Source organism: Galeopterus variegatus, unplaced genomic scaffold (genome assembly GCF_000696425.1).
Source record: "Galeopterus variegatus unplaced genomic scaffold, G_variegatus-3.0.2 Scaffold7086, whole genome shotgun sequence".
Classification (NCBI taxonomy): Eukaryota; Metazoa; Chordata; class Mammalia; order Dermoptera; family Cynocephalidae; genus Galeopterus; species Galeopterus variegatus.
Window position 1 is genome coordinate 1 of NW_007733197.1, and position 17,071 is coordinate 17,071.

Below are 17,071 nucleotides of genomic sequence, written 5' to 3' on the forward strand. Positions count from 1 at the left end.
TATCACAGCACACAGCTCTCAGGATCGCGCTGTTTCCTGACGCGGGTGCTCCAGACCCGCCGCCATTTTTTCTCAGGCTTCTTTTAAGAATTTTTCTTTGTCACTGGTTTTCATCCATTTGATTAGTCTGTGCTTTGGCATGTTTCTTTATTCTGCTTGAGGTTCATTGAGCTTCTTGGGGCTGTGGATTTATATATTTTCAAATTTGGAAATTGTTCAATTATTATTTCTTTTCTTTTCTTTTCTTTTTTTTGCAGCTGATGGGTACAGGGGTCTCCCTTGACCTCGGCATTACCTGCATTCTAACCAACTGAGCCGACCAGCCGCCCAGCTGTTATTTCTTTACGATTCTTTTCTGTTTTTCCCACTCTCATCTTTCCTCCAAGGACTGCTTGATGTTGTCCCACAGATCACTGGTGCTCTGTTCATTTTTCCCCCGCTCCTGTTTCTCTCTCTGCTTTTTTCTTTTCTTTTCTTTTTTTTTTAAAAGATGACCGGTAAGGGGATCTCAACCCTTGGCTTGGTGTTGTCAGCACCACGCTCAGCCAGTGAGCAAACCGGCCATCCCTATATAGGATCCGAACCCGTGGCCTTGGTGTTATCAGCACCACACTCTACCGAGTGAGCCACGGGCCGGCCCCTCTTTTTTCTCTTATTCTCTACGTGCTTTAATTGGTTCGTTTCTGTTGCTAGTCTTCAAGTTCACTAATCTGTTCTTCTGTATTCTAATCTGCTGTGTTGTTCGCTCCATATGTCATTTTTTTCCATTTCTAGAAAGATCCATTTGAGTCTCTTTATATTTTCCATTTTTCTCCTCATGCTATTTTTCTCTACTTTCTTGAACATAAGGAGCATATTTATAATAGCCCTTTAAAAGCGTTTGTTTGCCAATGCTACCATCTCTCTCAGTTCTGTATCTGTTCTATTGATTTCCTTTTCCCTCCTGATAATGGATCGTGTTTTATTGGTTATTCCCATTCTTGATTAGATTCTAGGTGGTGTAGATTTTATAATGTTTGGTGCTAGATGTATTGCTTGCTTTAAATACTGTTAGATTTTGTTCTGGTGCACACTTAAGTTACTGGAGAATAGTTGGATTCTTTCAAAACTTACTGTGTTGCGGTGAGCCTGAAGCAACCTTTAATCTAGGGCAAATTTAGCCCCACAACTAAGGCAGTAATATTCTTCTGAGGATTCTGTCTAATGCGCCTTATATTATAAGGTCTTTCTGCTCTGACTGGTGGGCTCATGCACTACTTCCTGTTTTTTGTGAATGTCAAGAATTGTTCTGCCTACTCATTTCTAGTGTTTCTTTAATCAGCCTTGGGCAGTTTCCTCTCAGACATGTACAGATGAGTACTCAGCCAAAGACTTGTGGTGACCCCCTAAAGATCCCCACAGCCCTTTCTCTCTCTCAAACTTCCCCCTCTCTGCTCTAGAAATTCTAGCTGCCTTAACCGCTCTGCTATTTCATCTCTTGACTGCTCAGCTCTGCAAGTCTGCTGGGTTCTGCTTGGGTTCTCCCTCCCTGCACCACGCCAGGCAGTAAGTGGAACAGTTATAGCTCTCACCTTGTTTTCCCTTCTTTCAGGGATCACGGTCCTACATTGCCTGTTGTCCAAAGGCTGTTGTTTTGTATGTTTGGCCTGGTTTTCTAGGTGAAGGGTGAATCTGGTCTCTGTAACTCTATCTTGGCTAGAAGCAGAAGTATTTGTATTTTCAACCCTTTGTCATTATTCCAGTTCAACAATTTATGCAATACAATCATAGTGAAGTTTTTAATGAAGGAAATGAATGCTGGATTTTTTATGTTTTTAAGTTACAGTTAACAGACTAGCCTTAAAATCATACATTGTTGATGAGAAAGGTGTTGTGAACAACAACAAAAAAAATCATACATTGTTATGTATTCCTACTGCATATGACAGATATGCAGCTCCTACCCCATGTTACTCTCCGTGCAAGTTTGACAACACTCAAGCTGGTGTTCAACGAAACCAGTATCCCCTTTGTTCTTTGTTTCTTTTATTACAAAAGCATGTATTTATAATTACATTATTATGAAATAAAATTTGTTTTAGCAGTAGGATTTACTTTCTAGCAATCATGACCATGTGAAAAATTGAGATGTCTTAGATTTTTTTTCTGGAAGGAATAGAGTATAAATAAGTATTTATATATATACATAGACATAAGCAAAAACTGGGCAATAAAAGGGGTTAGATCATCACTATCAGAGAAGTGTGTGCTCAGCCACACCCTCTCTCCTATCCTCTAGCGGCATGATTCCAGGTCCTGTGTGGCCTAGCATGGACAGACATTTCCACAGGGGCCTTCCAAGTGACCACCCTCCAGGGGCTGGAGAGCTGGGCTGTTGATCACTTGTCTGGCAGTGACTGCCTCATTTTAGCCTCAGTGTACCGGATGCATGCCTGTAATGTTTTTGTCCTCCAGCCAGTTACAGAAGGAAGAAGAGAAAGGAAGTGCTGAGATGGAAGAATTGATGGAAAAGTTGACAGTCCTGCAAGTGCAGAAGAAGAGCCTGCTTTTAGAGAAGAACAACTTGTCAGCTCAAAACAAAGCACTGGAAGCTGAACTTGAAAGGACACATAAAACAAATAGGTTTATATTTTTTTCCCTGAGTTTTTTTTTTTTTTTTTCAATAGTTAAAAAACAACTGAAGAATATTCCATTTTATCCCTTTATCTTTTCTTTTTCTAATAGTGGTTATAAAATGGAAAAGGCTTTGAGATTACTGGATATCAGAATATAAGTACAATAAAAGCTCTTACTGCTGACCAACAGTGACCAGCACTTCTCAAGTTTGTAGTTCAAATATGATTAAGAGCCATATGATGACCCTAAGACTCTAGAAGGTTTAGAAGTTCTTTCCTAACCATTTCCCAAAAGTCTACTTTGTGATTACTGGATTCCTTTTTCAAAAGTGTCTTTTAGAACATAAGCCAGAAGGTTAATAAAGTAATATTTAATTAGCTTATTCATAGTTAGGTATTTTGTGACTCTTAACTTGATTTGGAATCAATACTTATTTTTGCTTTCAAATTAAATTCAGTTACCTCTTCTCACCTTGAAACTTAAGAGAAGATTTAGGTTTGCTGAAGAATAGCATTTAAATGCTAACATACTTGTTGTTTTTATAATACAGATAATCACTATGCCCTAGCCATGCAGGCTAATGAGTTTTTTATTCCACCATTTGGGGGAACTCTCTAGGAAATTGCAAAAGAAAATTGATGTCCTCAAAAAGCAGGTGGAAAAAGCCATGGGGAATGAAATGTCTGCTCACCAGTACCTGGCAAACCTTGTTGGCCTGGCAGAGAATATAACCCAGGAACGTGACAGTCTTATGTATTTGGTAAGTCTCCTCAAAATTACATCACATAGGGCCGGCCTGGTGGCGCACTGGAGAGTGCGCCGCTTGGGAGCGCGGCGGTGCTCCCGCCGAGGGTTCGGATCCCATGTGGAGACCGGTTCCCGCTCACTGGCTGAGCGCGGTGCGGGCGCGACACCGAGGGTTGCGATCCCATTACCGGTCAGTAAAAAAGACAAAAAGGAATAAAAAAAAAAAAAAAATTACGTCACATAAACTACAAGTTAATATGCAAGCATGATTTTAACAGTTTTTTTTAATGATCTATGAAAAGCTTTATATTTTAAAATTTCAACTGCAAATTTTCTAATTCTCCAAAATTTTATCTTTTAGCCATTGGGAAAAACTTTTTTTAAAGGCAAATAACCCAAACTTTTAAATAATGGCAAATGATATTTTAGAAGGTAAATTAACAGATTAGTTCATCTAACTAAGTAGGAACAGATGTTTATTATACCTACAGATGATCATTATACTATCTTTGGAATGCTGTTCATATTTTCCCCCTTTGAAGATGAAACATAAGAATCATAGGTTAAATGGAGTTCATCCTAAGGACATAGTTTAAAGGGCACTAAGATGTAGCTACAGTGATATTCATCCCACATTGCTTCTAATAGCCCGAGTCCCAAGGAAGGGAACCGAATAAATTACTAGTGGTCCTAAGTGATGGAGCTCTGCACAGCCAGCAAGAGGGATGCCATGGGCATGATTCTAGGCATTTCCACATTGATTTGAAAAGATTTCTGCAGAAAATTGTGCAGCAAAAGAAGACAAAGGCTATGCCAAGCTACATGCATCAAAAAAAGTCTGATAGGATTTACCCCAAAATGTAATAGTGAGTTATCTTCAAGTGGTGGAATTACAGGTGATTTTTTTAAAAATCTTTTTACTTATCTGCATTTTGTGTTTTTTCTACATTGAACACATATTGCTTATGTATTTTTAAATATGTTTGTTTGTTTAAGCAACGTTGCAAATCTCTGGTAGTATAGGATTGGATGTAATAATTTAATGAATATCATTATCAAAGAAAACAGCAGTCTTTCTGAGAGAGTCAGAAATCAGCAAACTTAGGAGTAACTTGGCCCTTCTTTGGGGTGAATGAGGTGTGGAGAGTCTGTCAGGATATGTCAGAGGCTTGTTTCTATTTGTTAGAAAGATACTAAGTTCCGGGCTGGCCAGTTAGCTCAACTGGTCAGAGCGCAGTGTTATATAACACCAAGGCCAAGGGTTCGGATCCCCTTACCAGCCAGCTCCCCCTCGCCCAAAAGAAGATATTAAGTTCCTCTATAGGAGAATGGACATAGGCTTTTAGCCCTTGTTTATATGAGGAAATATAAATAGTATGTAGTTCTTGGGGGAAAATGTTGATCTTTACTTACAATAACAAATGCTAATTACACCAGTCTTAAGATATCATTCTCTACTTAATGTTACAAAATATATATTTTTAATTACAATAGTTGCTGGTAGGAGTATGGTATGCCTGGTCATCATTGCTGGTGATTTCTGAGTCCTTTCCTGGAGTCTTCTAGAAAGCAATTTGACTTTGACACAGCATTCAGACCATCTGACCCAGTAGTCCCCCTCCTGAAAAATTGCTATCCCAAAGTGCTTAACTCTGGCATTTTCTGTAGCAGCACTAAGTGTCTGTTTTCCCTTCTGCTGTGCCCAGTGGGATTACCCACCGGGATATCAAGAGGGCATGCGAAAGCTTGTTGAAAAACGTAAAGTGCCAAACAAACCCATTCACCTAGGGGCCTTGTCACCATGTATAGGCGTCACCATAAATGCAAAGTCATCTTGTTTGCAGGCAGGACTTGCAGGGATCCCCGTCCTTGGGATGCAGGCCTAATGCCTCCCACATGGGCCAGGGAGCATCACAGGCTTCTGTGATGAAGTCAAGAGCCTCTCTGACCCTCAGATGATATCCCTTAGGCCCACCCTCATATTTGTGAAACCAGGATAGAAATACAAATGGATGCCACATACTGTGTGTCCAAATATTTAGAAGTTACAAGCATTTTTTTTTTTTTTTTTTTTTGGCTGCTGGCTGGTGTGGGGATCCAAACTACAAGTTACAAATTAAGCCAACCAACTGTTAATAAAATGTGTTCTCTCCTCCTGCCTTGACCTTTATAATGGCCTGAAAGCCAGGCTCAAGCTTAGAATCCTCAGACCCCTCAGATTGCAGCTGAAATGTAGGACATACAGGAGCTACTCTCATCCACCCTGGCTCCAGCTATTACTAAGGATCTGTGTATACACACAGGTACCGCTGTCCATGCAGAGAGGTGCATGGCAGCTGCCAGGATGCCTGGGCAGGGTGCTCTGGGTCTTGCATAACCAGGGTGGACATGTCCCCTTGGCCCTGCAGGAAGCTACTCTCATCCACCCTGGCTCCAGCTATTACTAAGGATCTGTGTATACACACAGGTACCACTTTCCATGCAGGGAAGTGCATGGGAGCTGCCAGGATGCCTGGGCAGGGTGCTCTGGGTCTTGCATAACCAGGGTGGACATGTCCCCTTGGCCCTGCAGGGTCTTCGCCCCTGGGAGTACCAAGGCTAGCTCTAACTAGCCCAGATCCAGGAGTGGTACTCTCTGCTGTGTCTTATCTTTCCCTTCTGGAAAATCAAACTGTCACCAGTAGCCTGCCTTAGAAGAAATGCTCACTTTTACTTTTTAAAAAATTTTAACATCTAAAATAGTTAATTTATAGTGTGTAGTAGGTCATCTCCCGTCTGGTTATCGATCTAAATCATTCAGCTTCAGGTGACATCCCTCTTGGATGTACTGCCCATTCCGTTTGATTTGGAGAACAGCATTGTACATTCATATTGTTATTTTTAATTTCGTAGTTATTCAAATTAGTCAAGTTACAAGTTTATTTGTGTCTTGGCACTTGTTCCTTGGATGTGATTGAAGGAATTCCATATCCTACAAGAATAAAGATGTGTTCTGGAAGCCCTTACAACCTCTTACATTCCTCCGGTCTGTGGGGCTCGGATCTTCAGTCTGTGCCCAGGAGGGCCCCCAGCATACCGGTCCCTGCTCTCACCCCTCCTCAGCTTTTGGCTCCAATTCTGCCAACAGTCCTCACACGCAGGGGATGGAAACCATAAGTGGGGGGCGAGGAAAGGTGGGGAAGAACAAGTGGCAGAAGGGAGATTACTTGTGATCAGTAATACTGTTTGCAAAAGAGTTTTTTATTTTAATTTTTCTGTAAAACAGAAAGCCCATTTATTTTTGTTTTTACCTTTCTCCTTAGGCTACATGTTTAGAAAATGAGAAGCATGGAGTTCTCAACAAGATTGTAGAAGGTAATATTCGCTTGGGAAAGTTAGAGGAAAAAGTCAAGGTGAGTGGTCATTTAGCCTCAGAGATTTCATTTCTAAATAGCAATGGAAACTTTCTGGGGTAGATTTTTGTGTTTAAGAAAAAGACGTATTTTGCATGTATGTGTTACTAAGCATCCACAGAGTAAAACAGTGCTATATAAGGTTTCACTGGCAGAAATAGCACCTCTCAACTCATTAAATAATCTTTGGTTCATCCACACAATAAATTACTATGAAGCTGTTTTTTTTAAAGAAAAGATATGAATAAATCTCCTGGCTGTTTGGTTAAGTCAATATCCAGGCTTTATCATCAAGACCAGCACTGTTGGCTTAGAGAGCAGTGTTGACCTGCTCCTTTCTTGCCTTAATCCTGATTGTGCCCTCCAATTTCTATGCCCAAAGAAAGCCATTTTCATTGTACCTGCTGTCCTGCCCTAGGACACCCCCTCACCTGACCTCCACTCTACTCCTCATAGGTGGTGTCTGACTGTGGCCTTCCAGCCTGCAGCCACAGCCTTACCAGCCAAACTGGTTTCTATTAGGCAGGGGCAGGGAGGGCAGCAGCAGGCTAGAGGCCCAGGTGGAGGGCAGGGAAACTGGGGACCTTACAAGGGAAGGTACTGTGAGGGCATGCAGCTCCAAGCATGGGGAACAAAATCTAGACCATCTCGGTCAAGTGCATGTATGTGTAGGATGATGGTTGATCAGGCTTAGAGTGGAGAAATTGGTTGATGGTATTTAATATGTTGGAAAATTTGCAAACTAAGAAAAACTAAACATTAGCTGGCTTGTGTGTAAATACTTGTGGCATCAAGTGAACAGTATATATATAGGAGAAAGTGTATGTTGTGAATTTATTTGTTTTGTTTTAGGGAACATAAGGTTTTGTCCTGAACTATTTATTTTCAAAAAGTTAAATGAAACAAAACATAACTTAAAATTGCTCAGACCCACATATGTGTCCTAATGCAAAGAATAGATTTGATTTTCCTGTGTTTAACTGTGTTTTCTAGCTCTTACTTAAAGAATACAAATATTAGTTTTTGGGAGTTGCTTGGCACTGTAGATCTTGATTTTCAGGTGGTACAAGAGAGATGCTGTCTGAGTGGTGATCTGGTTTCTAGTAGGGTCTGCCACATGCAGCATCTCTGAGCTACTCCAGTGTGGATTCTGGACCTTCCCAGGGAAGATCATCCCCCTCTAACTAATCCAGGGAAGACTGGCATACCCACCAGAACATCACTATTCCCATTTATAATGGGCAGTGGCCCCTTGTGGTCAGGGTATCCTTCCCTATGTGGACCAGAGCAGCTCCACTCTGATTCTTCAATTTGGGCATTTAGGCATGATGCTGTTGAAAGAAAGGGCTCCTTTGCTAAGAGAAAAAAGTGAAAGTACCTGCATTAGTGCCACACTCTCTGGGGCATTTATCCTGTGGCTTCCAGTGATAGGAATGATTTAGTTTGAACATATAGCCTATGGAGTTGTGATGACTTCATCATAGACTCCTAGCAGGTATCTTAGTTTCGTATGAATTTCATATTGTGTGGTATAAGTGCTGTATCACAGAATGTTCTTTGACTATCTGACTCAGTTTTAAAGTAAATGAAGATATGGTAAATTTAAAGTGCGCTTAGTTGTCATAATCTGAACACCAAGCAGGATAAATAAAAAAAAAATTTGCACTTAGACACATTGTAATGAGACTGTGGAACACTAAAGGCAAAGAGAAAATCTTGAAAGTGGCCAGAGGTGAAGGTGTGTTTTTACCTGTTTTGTTCCTACAAGGTCAAAAATTAAGACATCTGACAATACAGAATGTTTGGCAATGACATAGGGCAGTGGGAACTTTTCTACATTACTGCTGGAAATTGGGTCAAACCTTTAATAATGTAGGACATTCACATAGTTTACAACCCAGCCATTCTTCCTTTGGATATATATTCTTGTAGACCAGGAAACTCTTGCACATGTATACTAGAAACTATGTAAAGAAATGATCATACCAGTATTGTTCATAATAGTCCCAAATGAAAGAGTCCAATCATGGGGCCGGCCCGGTGGCGCACTGCTACAGTGCGCCTCTTGGGAGCGCGGCGGTGCTCCCGCAGAGGGTTCGGATCCCACATACAGACCGGTTCCCGCTCACTGGCTGAGCGAGGGGCAGGCGCAGCGCTGAGGGTTGTGATCCCGTTGCCGGTCCCGGTCCGGCACGGGCGCGACACTGAGGGTTGCGGTTCGTTGCCGGACACGAAAAAAGACAAAAAGGAAAAAAAAAAAAGAAAGAGTCCAATCAGCAGAACAGATAAATTGTTGCACATTCATAAAAGAATACCTTATAGCAATAAAAACGAACACATTATATTTACAATAATGTGATGGGTTCCAGTCCCTGTACTGGTTAGTTGCCAATAAATAAATAAATAAATAAATAAAAATAATGTGAATCTCACAAACGTAATATTGAGTGAAAGAAGTACAACCCAAATAAGTACCTATAATGTGATTGCATTTACATAAAGTTTAAAACAGGCAAAACTAATTTGTTTGGTATATACATACATTGTAAAATTTTTTTTAAAAGTAAGGAGATGATTATTGCAAAAAATGAGATTAATGGTTATATCTAAGCATAATTAGGATAAACATTATCAGGATCCTGGAAGGCCTCATATCATAATTATGATTAGATATGATCATTAATCTCATAATTAGATATGAGGGCTTCTAGTATCCTGATAATGTTCTATTAACATAGATGATAGTGGGCCGACCCTGTGGCTCACTTGGGTGAGTGCAGCTCTGGGAGCGCAGCAGTGCTGGTAGCGCCGAGGTGGCGGGTTCAGATCCTATATAGGGATGGCCTGTGCGCTCACTGGCTGAGTGCGGTGCGGGTGACACCAAGCCAAGGGTTACGATCCCCTTACTGGTCACAAAAAAAAAACCCATAGATGATAGTTATGTGGTGTTTGCTTTGTTATTAATAACTAAATTGTTTATATATTTTATACACTCCCCCCAAATATCCACATCACCTTATCAATGAGGCATACCTTAACTATTGAAAATAGCTGTTCACCCACTCTTCCACACGCCTGTTTCTCATTACCTTGCTTTATCGTTTCTTCCATAGACAATATCACTTTCTAACAGACCATGTACTTTATTTATTATGTTTATTTGTTATTATCTGTCTCCCCTGAAGAGACTATAAGCTCTGCAAGGGCAGAGAATTTTGTCTGTTTTTATTCACTGGTATATCCCAAGCACATGAAATAGCACCTGGCACATAGTAGTCAATAAATTCAGTAAATATTTGGGGGATGAATTAGATAATATAAATTATTTTTAACATTCAACAAACCAAAAGCAATGTACAAAACAATATCTCAACTCTGCATCACGAGGGCTAGAAGGAATATACCATACTATTAATGATGGGAATCTGCATAGATGTGTTATGAATAACTTAATTTTCCTCTGTGGGGCATTTTCTTTTTTTCCTTTTTTATTTTTTCTGGTTTTCCTGCTGGTTTTTCTTTCCGAAAAAGAAGGTGTGATCTTCAGAGTAGTTGGCCTTGTTTTGAGAATCTGTGTCATTATCATTCATTTGAATACAAGTAGTAAAAAGAGCCCACCCACGGAAGAAATCTGTGAGCAGGATCCAGTTTAGACAGGGCAGGATCTCTGGGGCAGTGAAGAGAAGAAAAGACTTGAGGAAATCCAGAAGTGACATCTCAGGAAACTCCAACAGAATATGACTTCTAAAAGTGAGGACATCACCTTGGAAGTCAGGGGCCATGATGAGATCTGGGAAAATCAGGGCTATAGGCAGAAGCCCTTCCAAACCAGGCTGGATTCAGAGAGCCAGAGAAGGGGCTACAAAAGGGGTGATGCATGAAGCTTGAAGAAGTATAACTTTCCTACTGATGAAAACTTACCAGAAAAAATGTTGCCACAGAGATCAAAACTGAAACCTATAGTCCAAAGTAAACTGATAGGAAGATAGGTAAGTAGGTAGATAGATAGCTAGAGATAGCTAGGTCGATAAAGCTCAACAAAGCCAGGAAGAAGTACCACAAAGCAGAAACACAGGAACCTCAAGAAAAGATGTCCAGACAGGAGGGTGTGAAATGGAACTGACACAACACAGGAAAGAAATAGAAGGAAAAGAGAAATAATTTCAGAAATGTAGACTAAATTACAAGGAGAAAGATATTATAAAAGCACAATAATGGACATAAAAGATAGAAATGAAAAAGGCAAAGTCAAGAAAATAGAAATGAAGATGTAAAAAGAAAAAAAAAATCAGTAGAAAGTGAGACCCAATATATCTATTGTTAGAGTCCCCAAAGAAGAAACCAAAACAATGGCTTATTCTGCTTCAAGCCATAATTTATAAAAACTTTTCTGAAATAAAAAAAGACTTGAATATACATATCAAAAGGACACATTATGTATCTCGGAAAAACTGACCCAGAATGGACCTAGAAAATTGACACTAAGACATATGGCTTTAAGATAAAGAAAGAATGCCTTGCACACCAAGGACCAATAATACATAAGTAAGAGAAAACCACGTTGGCCTCACATTACTTAACAACAACCCTGAGTGCCAGGGAGCTGAGTGCCATCTATAAATACTCATGGAAAGAGTATGAGCCAAGGATGTTTTCATATAACCAAGCTGCCCTTTGGACAGTTTTGAGCACATAAGAACTATGGGAACATTTTTTCATAAGCCTTTTCAAAGGATCAATCAACCCGAATTGAGAAAACCAAGAAATGATTAGGAAGACGTTGACAAAGTTAACTTGTAGTGAGCAAAGAATATACATGTGAACTAAGTGGAGATAGGCTGGTAGAATAGAATGTAAATATTTTCTGAAAATATAGAAATAATACAACAAAGGAAAAAATGATAGGCAAACAGGGAAGGAAGGTAGAAAGTAGAGTAAACTTTCATTTTTTAAAAAAAAATTGTCCTGAAAAAGTTGCAGAAGTAGATTAATTTGCAAGAACATCCAGTTTGTTCTGTGGTGGTGATATCTTATGTTTTAATTTTATTTGTGGCATATACTGATACCACTTTTTATGACTTTTATGATCTAGACTTGCGCTGCAAGATCAGACTTATCTAGGGCGTACTCAGCTCAGTCGGCTCTGACAGTGCAAGGAGTAGGTAGGGAATGCCCCCAGGAAGCACCAGCCACCTGGGCCATAGGCAGCATCCCCTTGCTTACTGAGTCCCTCCCTCCCCCTCAGGGGTATAAGAAACGGGCAGCACTGAAGCTGGGTGACATCAGTCACCGTCTGATGGAGCAGCAGGAGGACTTTGCTGGCAAGACAGCTCAGTACCGTCAGGAAATGAGGTACCTCCATCGGATCCTGCAGGACAAGCAGGAGGTCCTGGACAAGGCACTGCAGGAGAAAAGGTAGGACCAGCCCAGCCCCACGTAATATAGGCCCACAGAGTATGTTTGATTTTTGAGTGTTTAATAGAATTTTCTGTTAACACTCTGGGCCTGTTTTGTTTGATTGCTGAATTTTATTTTTACATTTTAGTTCTGAAAATATTGTTGGCCTTGATTTTTATTTGCTCCTCTTTTTCTTTATTCTCTCTTTTAAAAATTCCTGTCATTTGAATTGGATTTCCTAAATTAATCCAGTCCTCTTGTCTTTCCAATTTTTCCACTCTTTTCCATCTCTTTGATATTTTTGTTTTATTTCATTTTCTTGGGAAATTTTATTCATTTTTGATTTAGTGTTTTTTTCCTGCTATAATTTTTTTCTTAATTTCTGAGAACTTTAAAATTTCTCATCATTCCCTTTTTGTAAAATCATAATCATAAGATTATGGGTGCAATATATTCTCTGTGGATATAAGGTATTATATCAGTTACACTTTTATCCTTAAAATATATAATAGAGGGCCAGCCCGGTGGCGCACTGCTACAGTGCGCCGCTTGGGAGCACGGCGGCGCTCCCGCCGAGGGTTCGGATCCCACATACAGACCGGTTCCCGCTCACTGGCTGAGTGAGGTGCGGGCGCAACACCGAGGGTTGCGATCCCGTTGCCGGTCCAGTACGGTACGGGCGCGACACTGAGGGTTGCGATCCGTTGCCGGACACAAAAAAAGACAAAAAGGAAAAGAAAAAAAAAATATATATATATATATAAAATAGAAAAAGTATTGCAAGTGTATTAAAAACGTCTGGGAATATCATATGCTTTGTGAAGGTGAACTTTGTGGTCCCCTCACATTGTTTTGGTTTCACACTTGTCAGCCTTTTCATAATGGCTGTGTTGTGTTTCACAGTCTGGAATATAAACTGATGCATGCAGAATTCTTGGGTGTGATTTTCTTCAAGTTATAATCAGTGTATTTGATGCTATGCAGAATGCCGTGTCTATGTTTCCCAGCAATCAGATTCTCCTTAATGTCAGGCAAAATGAATTCTTGTCTAACATGGGTATTATAGTCACACAAGTTCTTATCCACATAAATGCTCACTTGGTAAAAAGTTGGGCCAATACCACGTTTCTTACCAGATGGGAGATTTAGAATTACTTTAATAAAATAGAACTTTTATCTTTACTTTCTCCCTTTTTTCATTTTTTGCCCTCCAGTGGTTTGAAAGTTATACACTCATTTTTCTTCTTTTAGTGGTTACCCTTGAAGTTTCACCGTGGATACTTAACATTTAAAAAATCTAAATTTAATCAACATCTCTACATTTCTCTCTTCAAATACAAATTCTTTTTTTTTTGTCTTTTTTCGTGTCCGGCAACGGATCGCAACCCTCAGTGTCGCGCCCGTACCGGACTGGGACCGGCAACGGGATCGCAACCCTCGGTGTTGCTCCCGCACCTTGCTCAGCCAGTGAGTGGGAACCGGTCTGTATGTGGGATCCGAACCCTCGGCGGGAGCGCCGCCGCATTCCCAAGCGGCGCGCTGTAGCAGTGCGCCACCGGGCCGGCCCCATCTTCAAATACAAATTCTAATGCTCTAATTTAATTATTTTTCCACTCTGTTTATGTGCTGTCATTGTCTAGTGTCATTATATCTAGATATAGATATATGAAAATGAGAAACAAAGATCTATTTTATATTATTATTTTTAGCTCCAGAAGTTAAATGTTAGATTTTGCTGGGTACAGAATTTTACTTTGACAGTCGTTCTCTCAGCACATTCCATTGTCTTCCCCGTTTCACTGTTGTTGTTGAGAAGCCTTTTGTCATTTTTAAAAGTAGTGGTCCATCTTTTCTCTTGCCTCTTTCAGATCTCCTCTGTCTCTTATATTCTGCAGTTTCACTGTTATGTGTTTAACTATGGATTCCTTTTTTTTTTATCCACTTAGTATAAATTATACTCTGTGATTTTGTGTCTTTCATTAGTTCTAGAAAATTCTGTCAATATCTCTTAAAAACACCTCTTTTCTCATTTTTTCTAAATTTCCTTCTGCAGTTTAAATTCAATGTATATTAGACCTTCTCTCTTCCATGTGCCTCTCTTTTAAATTTTTCATCCCTTTGTTTTTCTGGTCTACATTCTGGTTATCATTTTGTTGGTTGGTTGGTTGGTTGGTTGGTGGCTGGCTGGCTAGTATGGGAATGCCTGATCAGTTTTTAAAATAAGTTCTTGATCTTTGCTTATTTTTAATTCAACTTTTACTTTTAATATTTCATTCATAGTTATTTTATATTGTTTGTATAATAATTCCAATATCTGAAATTTGGGGAGAAGGAGGCTTAAATCTGGTTTTGTTGACTCTTGTTCTGTGAGGCTTGTTTCTTTATATGTATTGTAATTTTTTTTTTTTTTTTTTTTTTGTCCTTTTTGAGACCGGCCGCACCACGCTCAGCCAGTGAGCACTGTGAGCGCACCGGTCATCCCTATATAGGATCCGAACCCATGGCGGGAGCGCGGCTGTGCTCCCAGCACCGCACTCTCCCGAGTGCGCCACAGGCTCGGCCCATATGTATTGTAATTTTTACTATGAACTCATATTTGGTTGAATTTAATCTGTGGGATCCTGAAGACCTGAATTGAGGCTGTTTTCCTCCAAAGAAAATTTGCATTTGCTTCTCTTCGGTGCCCGAGAACATTTCCAACCTGGAACCACTTTAGTTTTATTATGAATTTTTAAAAATAGGCCATAGTACTTCTTTAAAAAAAAAATACAAAAAGAAGGACTGGCCAGTTAGCTCAGTTAGTTAGAGCGCAGTGTTATAACACCAAGGTCAAGGGTTTGGATCCCCTTACTCAGCCAGTTGCCAAAAACAAAAAAAAAATACAGAAGAACTTTTTTTTTTTTTGGATGGAACCCTGGACCTTGGTGTTATTAGCACAGTGCTCTAACCAACTGAGCTAACCAGCCAGCCCCCACATTTATTCAAGAACAGTCCGTTGCCTACAGTCCCCAAGGATACTCAGCCTTTCAGAGCAGGTTTCTTTTGAAGATCTGCAGTTTTTCCCTCCACCCATCCTTTCTTTGAGAGTCTGTCACATATTTCTACTTTCCTGCCTACTTCTGGGACATTATAGTTCACAGTGTTTCTAGGAATAAGAGAAACATGATACGAGTGAACCCTGACATTTCTGTCACACATTTGCATGGGCCCAAGACCTACTCTCCATTCTATAAAAATCTGGCTATGGGGCATTGGCTTTTGTCCTCAAAACAACGCTGACATTTTATTTGCCCACCTCTTTGGTTTCAGTTAATCTTCATTTTTTCTTCCCTTAGAGATTTTCTGTTCTTTCTTTTGAGTTCAGCCACACCTTTAAACGTGATTGCTGTAATTTATCAAATATCTGGGTGATTTGTGCCAGAAAACAGAAATTTGAGGATTTTTTAGATATGGTTTAATTAAATTGTGCCCAACACTCAGTAGGCATCATGAGCCTTGGAAGGAAGCAACAGTTCACAAGAAAAGTGACTCTGGACAAGCAAGCATGTCACTGGCCTCCCTGAACCTCAGTGTCCTGCTTCTTAAACAAATGCTAAGTCCACCCACTAATCCAGTTTCTCGCATTTTCCAGAACCATCTGGCAGTGTCTGTGAAGGAGCTGGCCTCTCCAACCCTGCCACCCTGGACAAGCCTGCTCTTCTTCCCAGCAGAGGCTTGCTCTTCTGCCCCGACACTCCCCATGGGGCTCACTGCCCTGTGAGGTGGTGGCTGGTATCCTGGTCCTTTCCCCCAGGGGACCACTGCCCTGTGAGGACATGGATACTTTTGTCTGCCCCCGTCTTCTCAGCACCCCACCTGGCACCTGGCACAGAGAGTCCTTGCTTTGCCGCCCTTCCCATTTCTCACAAGCCTTGGTTCCCTCTGGGCACTCACCCTCCTGGCACATGGTCCAGGCCAGTCTTCCCTGTGTCCTTGGTTATGGGTCCCAATCCTCAAGTATCCCTCCTTATCTCCTAACTCACTTTTCATGTCTGGGCCCATCAGTGGCTCTGTGGATGGGGCCTGTGAAAGGTCCCTGAGTGTTGGCCAGGTCACAGTGGGGACAGGCAGGGGGACACAGGAGAGGCCTACCGGGCCATGCTATGTGGGCACCCATGGCCAGGACATTGTGTTGTAGCATCTGACTGTAGAAATTCTTTAGCAGCCTGTGCCTTTGTATTTTTTTCTATTTCCAGGGGACCTGGGTGCTTCCTTCAACACTGGAGTATTTCCTTCAGACCCAAGCACAGCAGCTCTGTTCTCTGACATTAAACATTCCTTCATTTATGTTCTTGCTATTGTAGCTTTTTTGGGGGGAGCGGGGGTGGCTGTTGGATATGAGGTTCCAGTCCCTTGGTCTTGGTGTTATCGACACTATGCTCTAACCAGCTGAGCTAACCAGCCAGTCCCATTCTTGCTACTTTAGGATTCATACGGGCTCCATAAGTATTTTTTAAATTGTGCTATTTTAAACTTTTCCATTGTTTTATTTTTCAGAGAAATGGAAGGTGAGCTTGATGTTGTTTGGGAGTCTACCTCCAAAGAAAACCAAAGAATCCGAGAACTTCTCCAGGCCACACTACAGAGGACAGGCATGTGGGACAACACCAGAGCTTTTGAGGACCCCTGCCTCGATGGCATTCCTCGGGGAGACCCACTGGATGGCTACAATTTCAGCTACTGTGACGTGAAGCCTCCTGCCACTACCTACCAGTCTGAGGGAGCCCCTGGGTTAGGCCACACAGCCTAAAAGGTCTGCCTTACACAGGCTGGGGAAAGGTGGCTTCTGTCCCCAGGAAGATAGCCAACAGTGCCAAGGGGCAATGCAGAAGCCCACCAAGTACTGCAGGCAAAGAAGATATAAACTATCTCAGAATTTT

The 17,071-nt window shown here is 40.9% G+C and overlaps 1 protein-coding gene across 1 annotated transcript; it reads left to right on the forward strand.

The window, feature by feature from the left end:
- Positions 1-2,428: 2,428 nt before the first annotated feature.
- LOC103607076 (centrosomal protein of 89 kDa-like) lies at positions 2,429-17,071 on the forward strand. The gene is made up of 5 exons (XM_008591625.1): positions 2,429-2,622; positions 3,235-3,376; positions 6,666-6,755; positions 12,001-12,170; positions 16,689-17,071. Exons 1-5 carry the CDS (start codon positions 2,429-2,431, stop codon positions 16,939-16,941), a joined length of 849 nt encoding a protein of 282 aa, XP_008589847.1. The 3' UTR covers positions 16,942-17,071.

Excerpts from the sequence above, each read along its gene's own strand:
- LOC103607076 (XM_008591625.1), top strand. The coding sequence starts at position 2,429 with ATGCCTGTAATGTTTTTGTCCTCCAGCCAGTTACAGAAGGAAGAAGAG. Across the intron at positions 2,623-3,234 it reads AGGACACATAAAACAAATAG|GAAATTGCAAAAGAAAATTG; the intron begins GTTTATATTTTT and ends GGAACTCTCTAG. Across the intron at positions 6,756-12,000 it reads AGTTAGAGGAAAAAGTCAAG|GGGTATAAGAAACGGGCAGC; the intron begins GTGAGTGGTCAT and ends CCTCCCCCTCAG.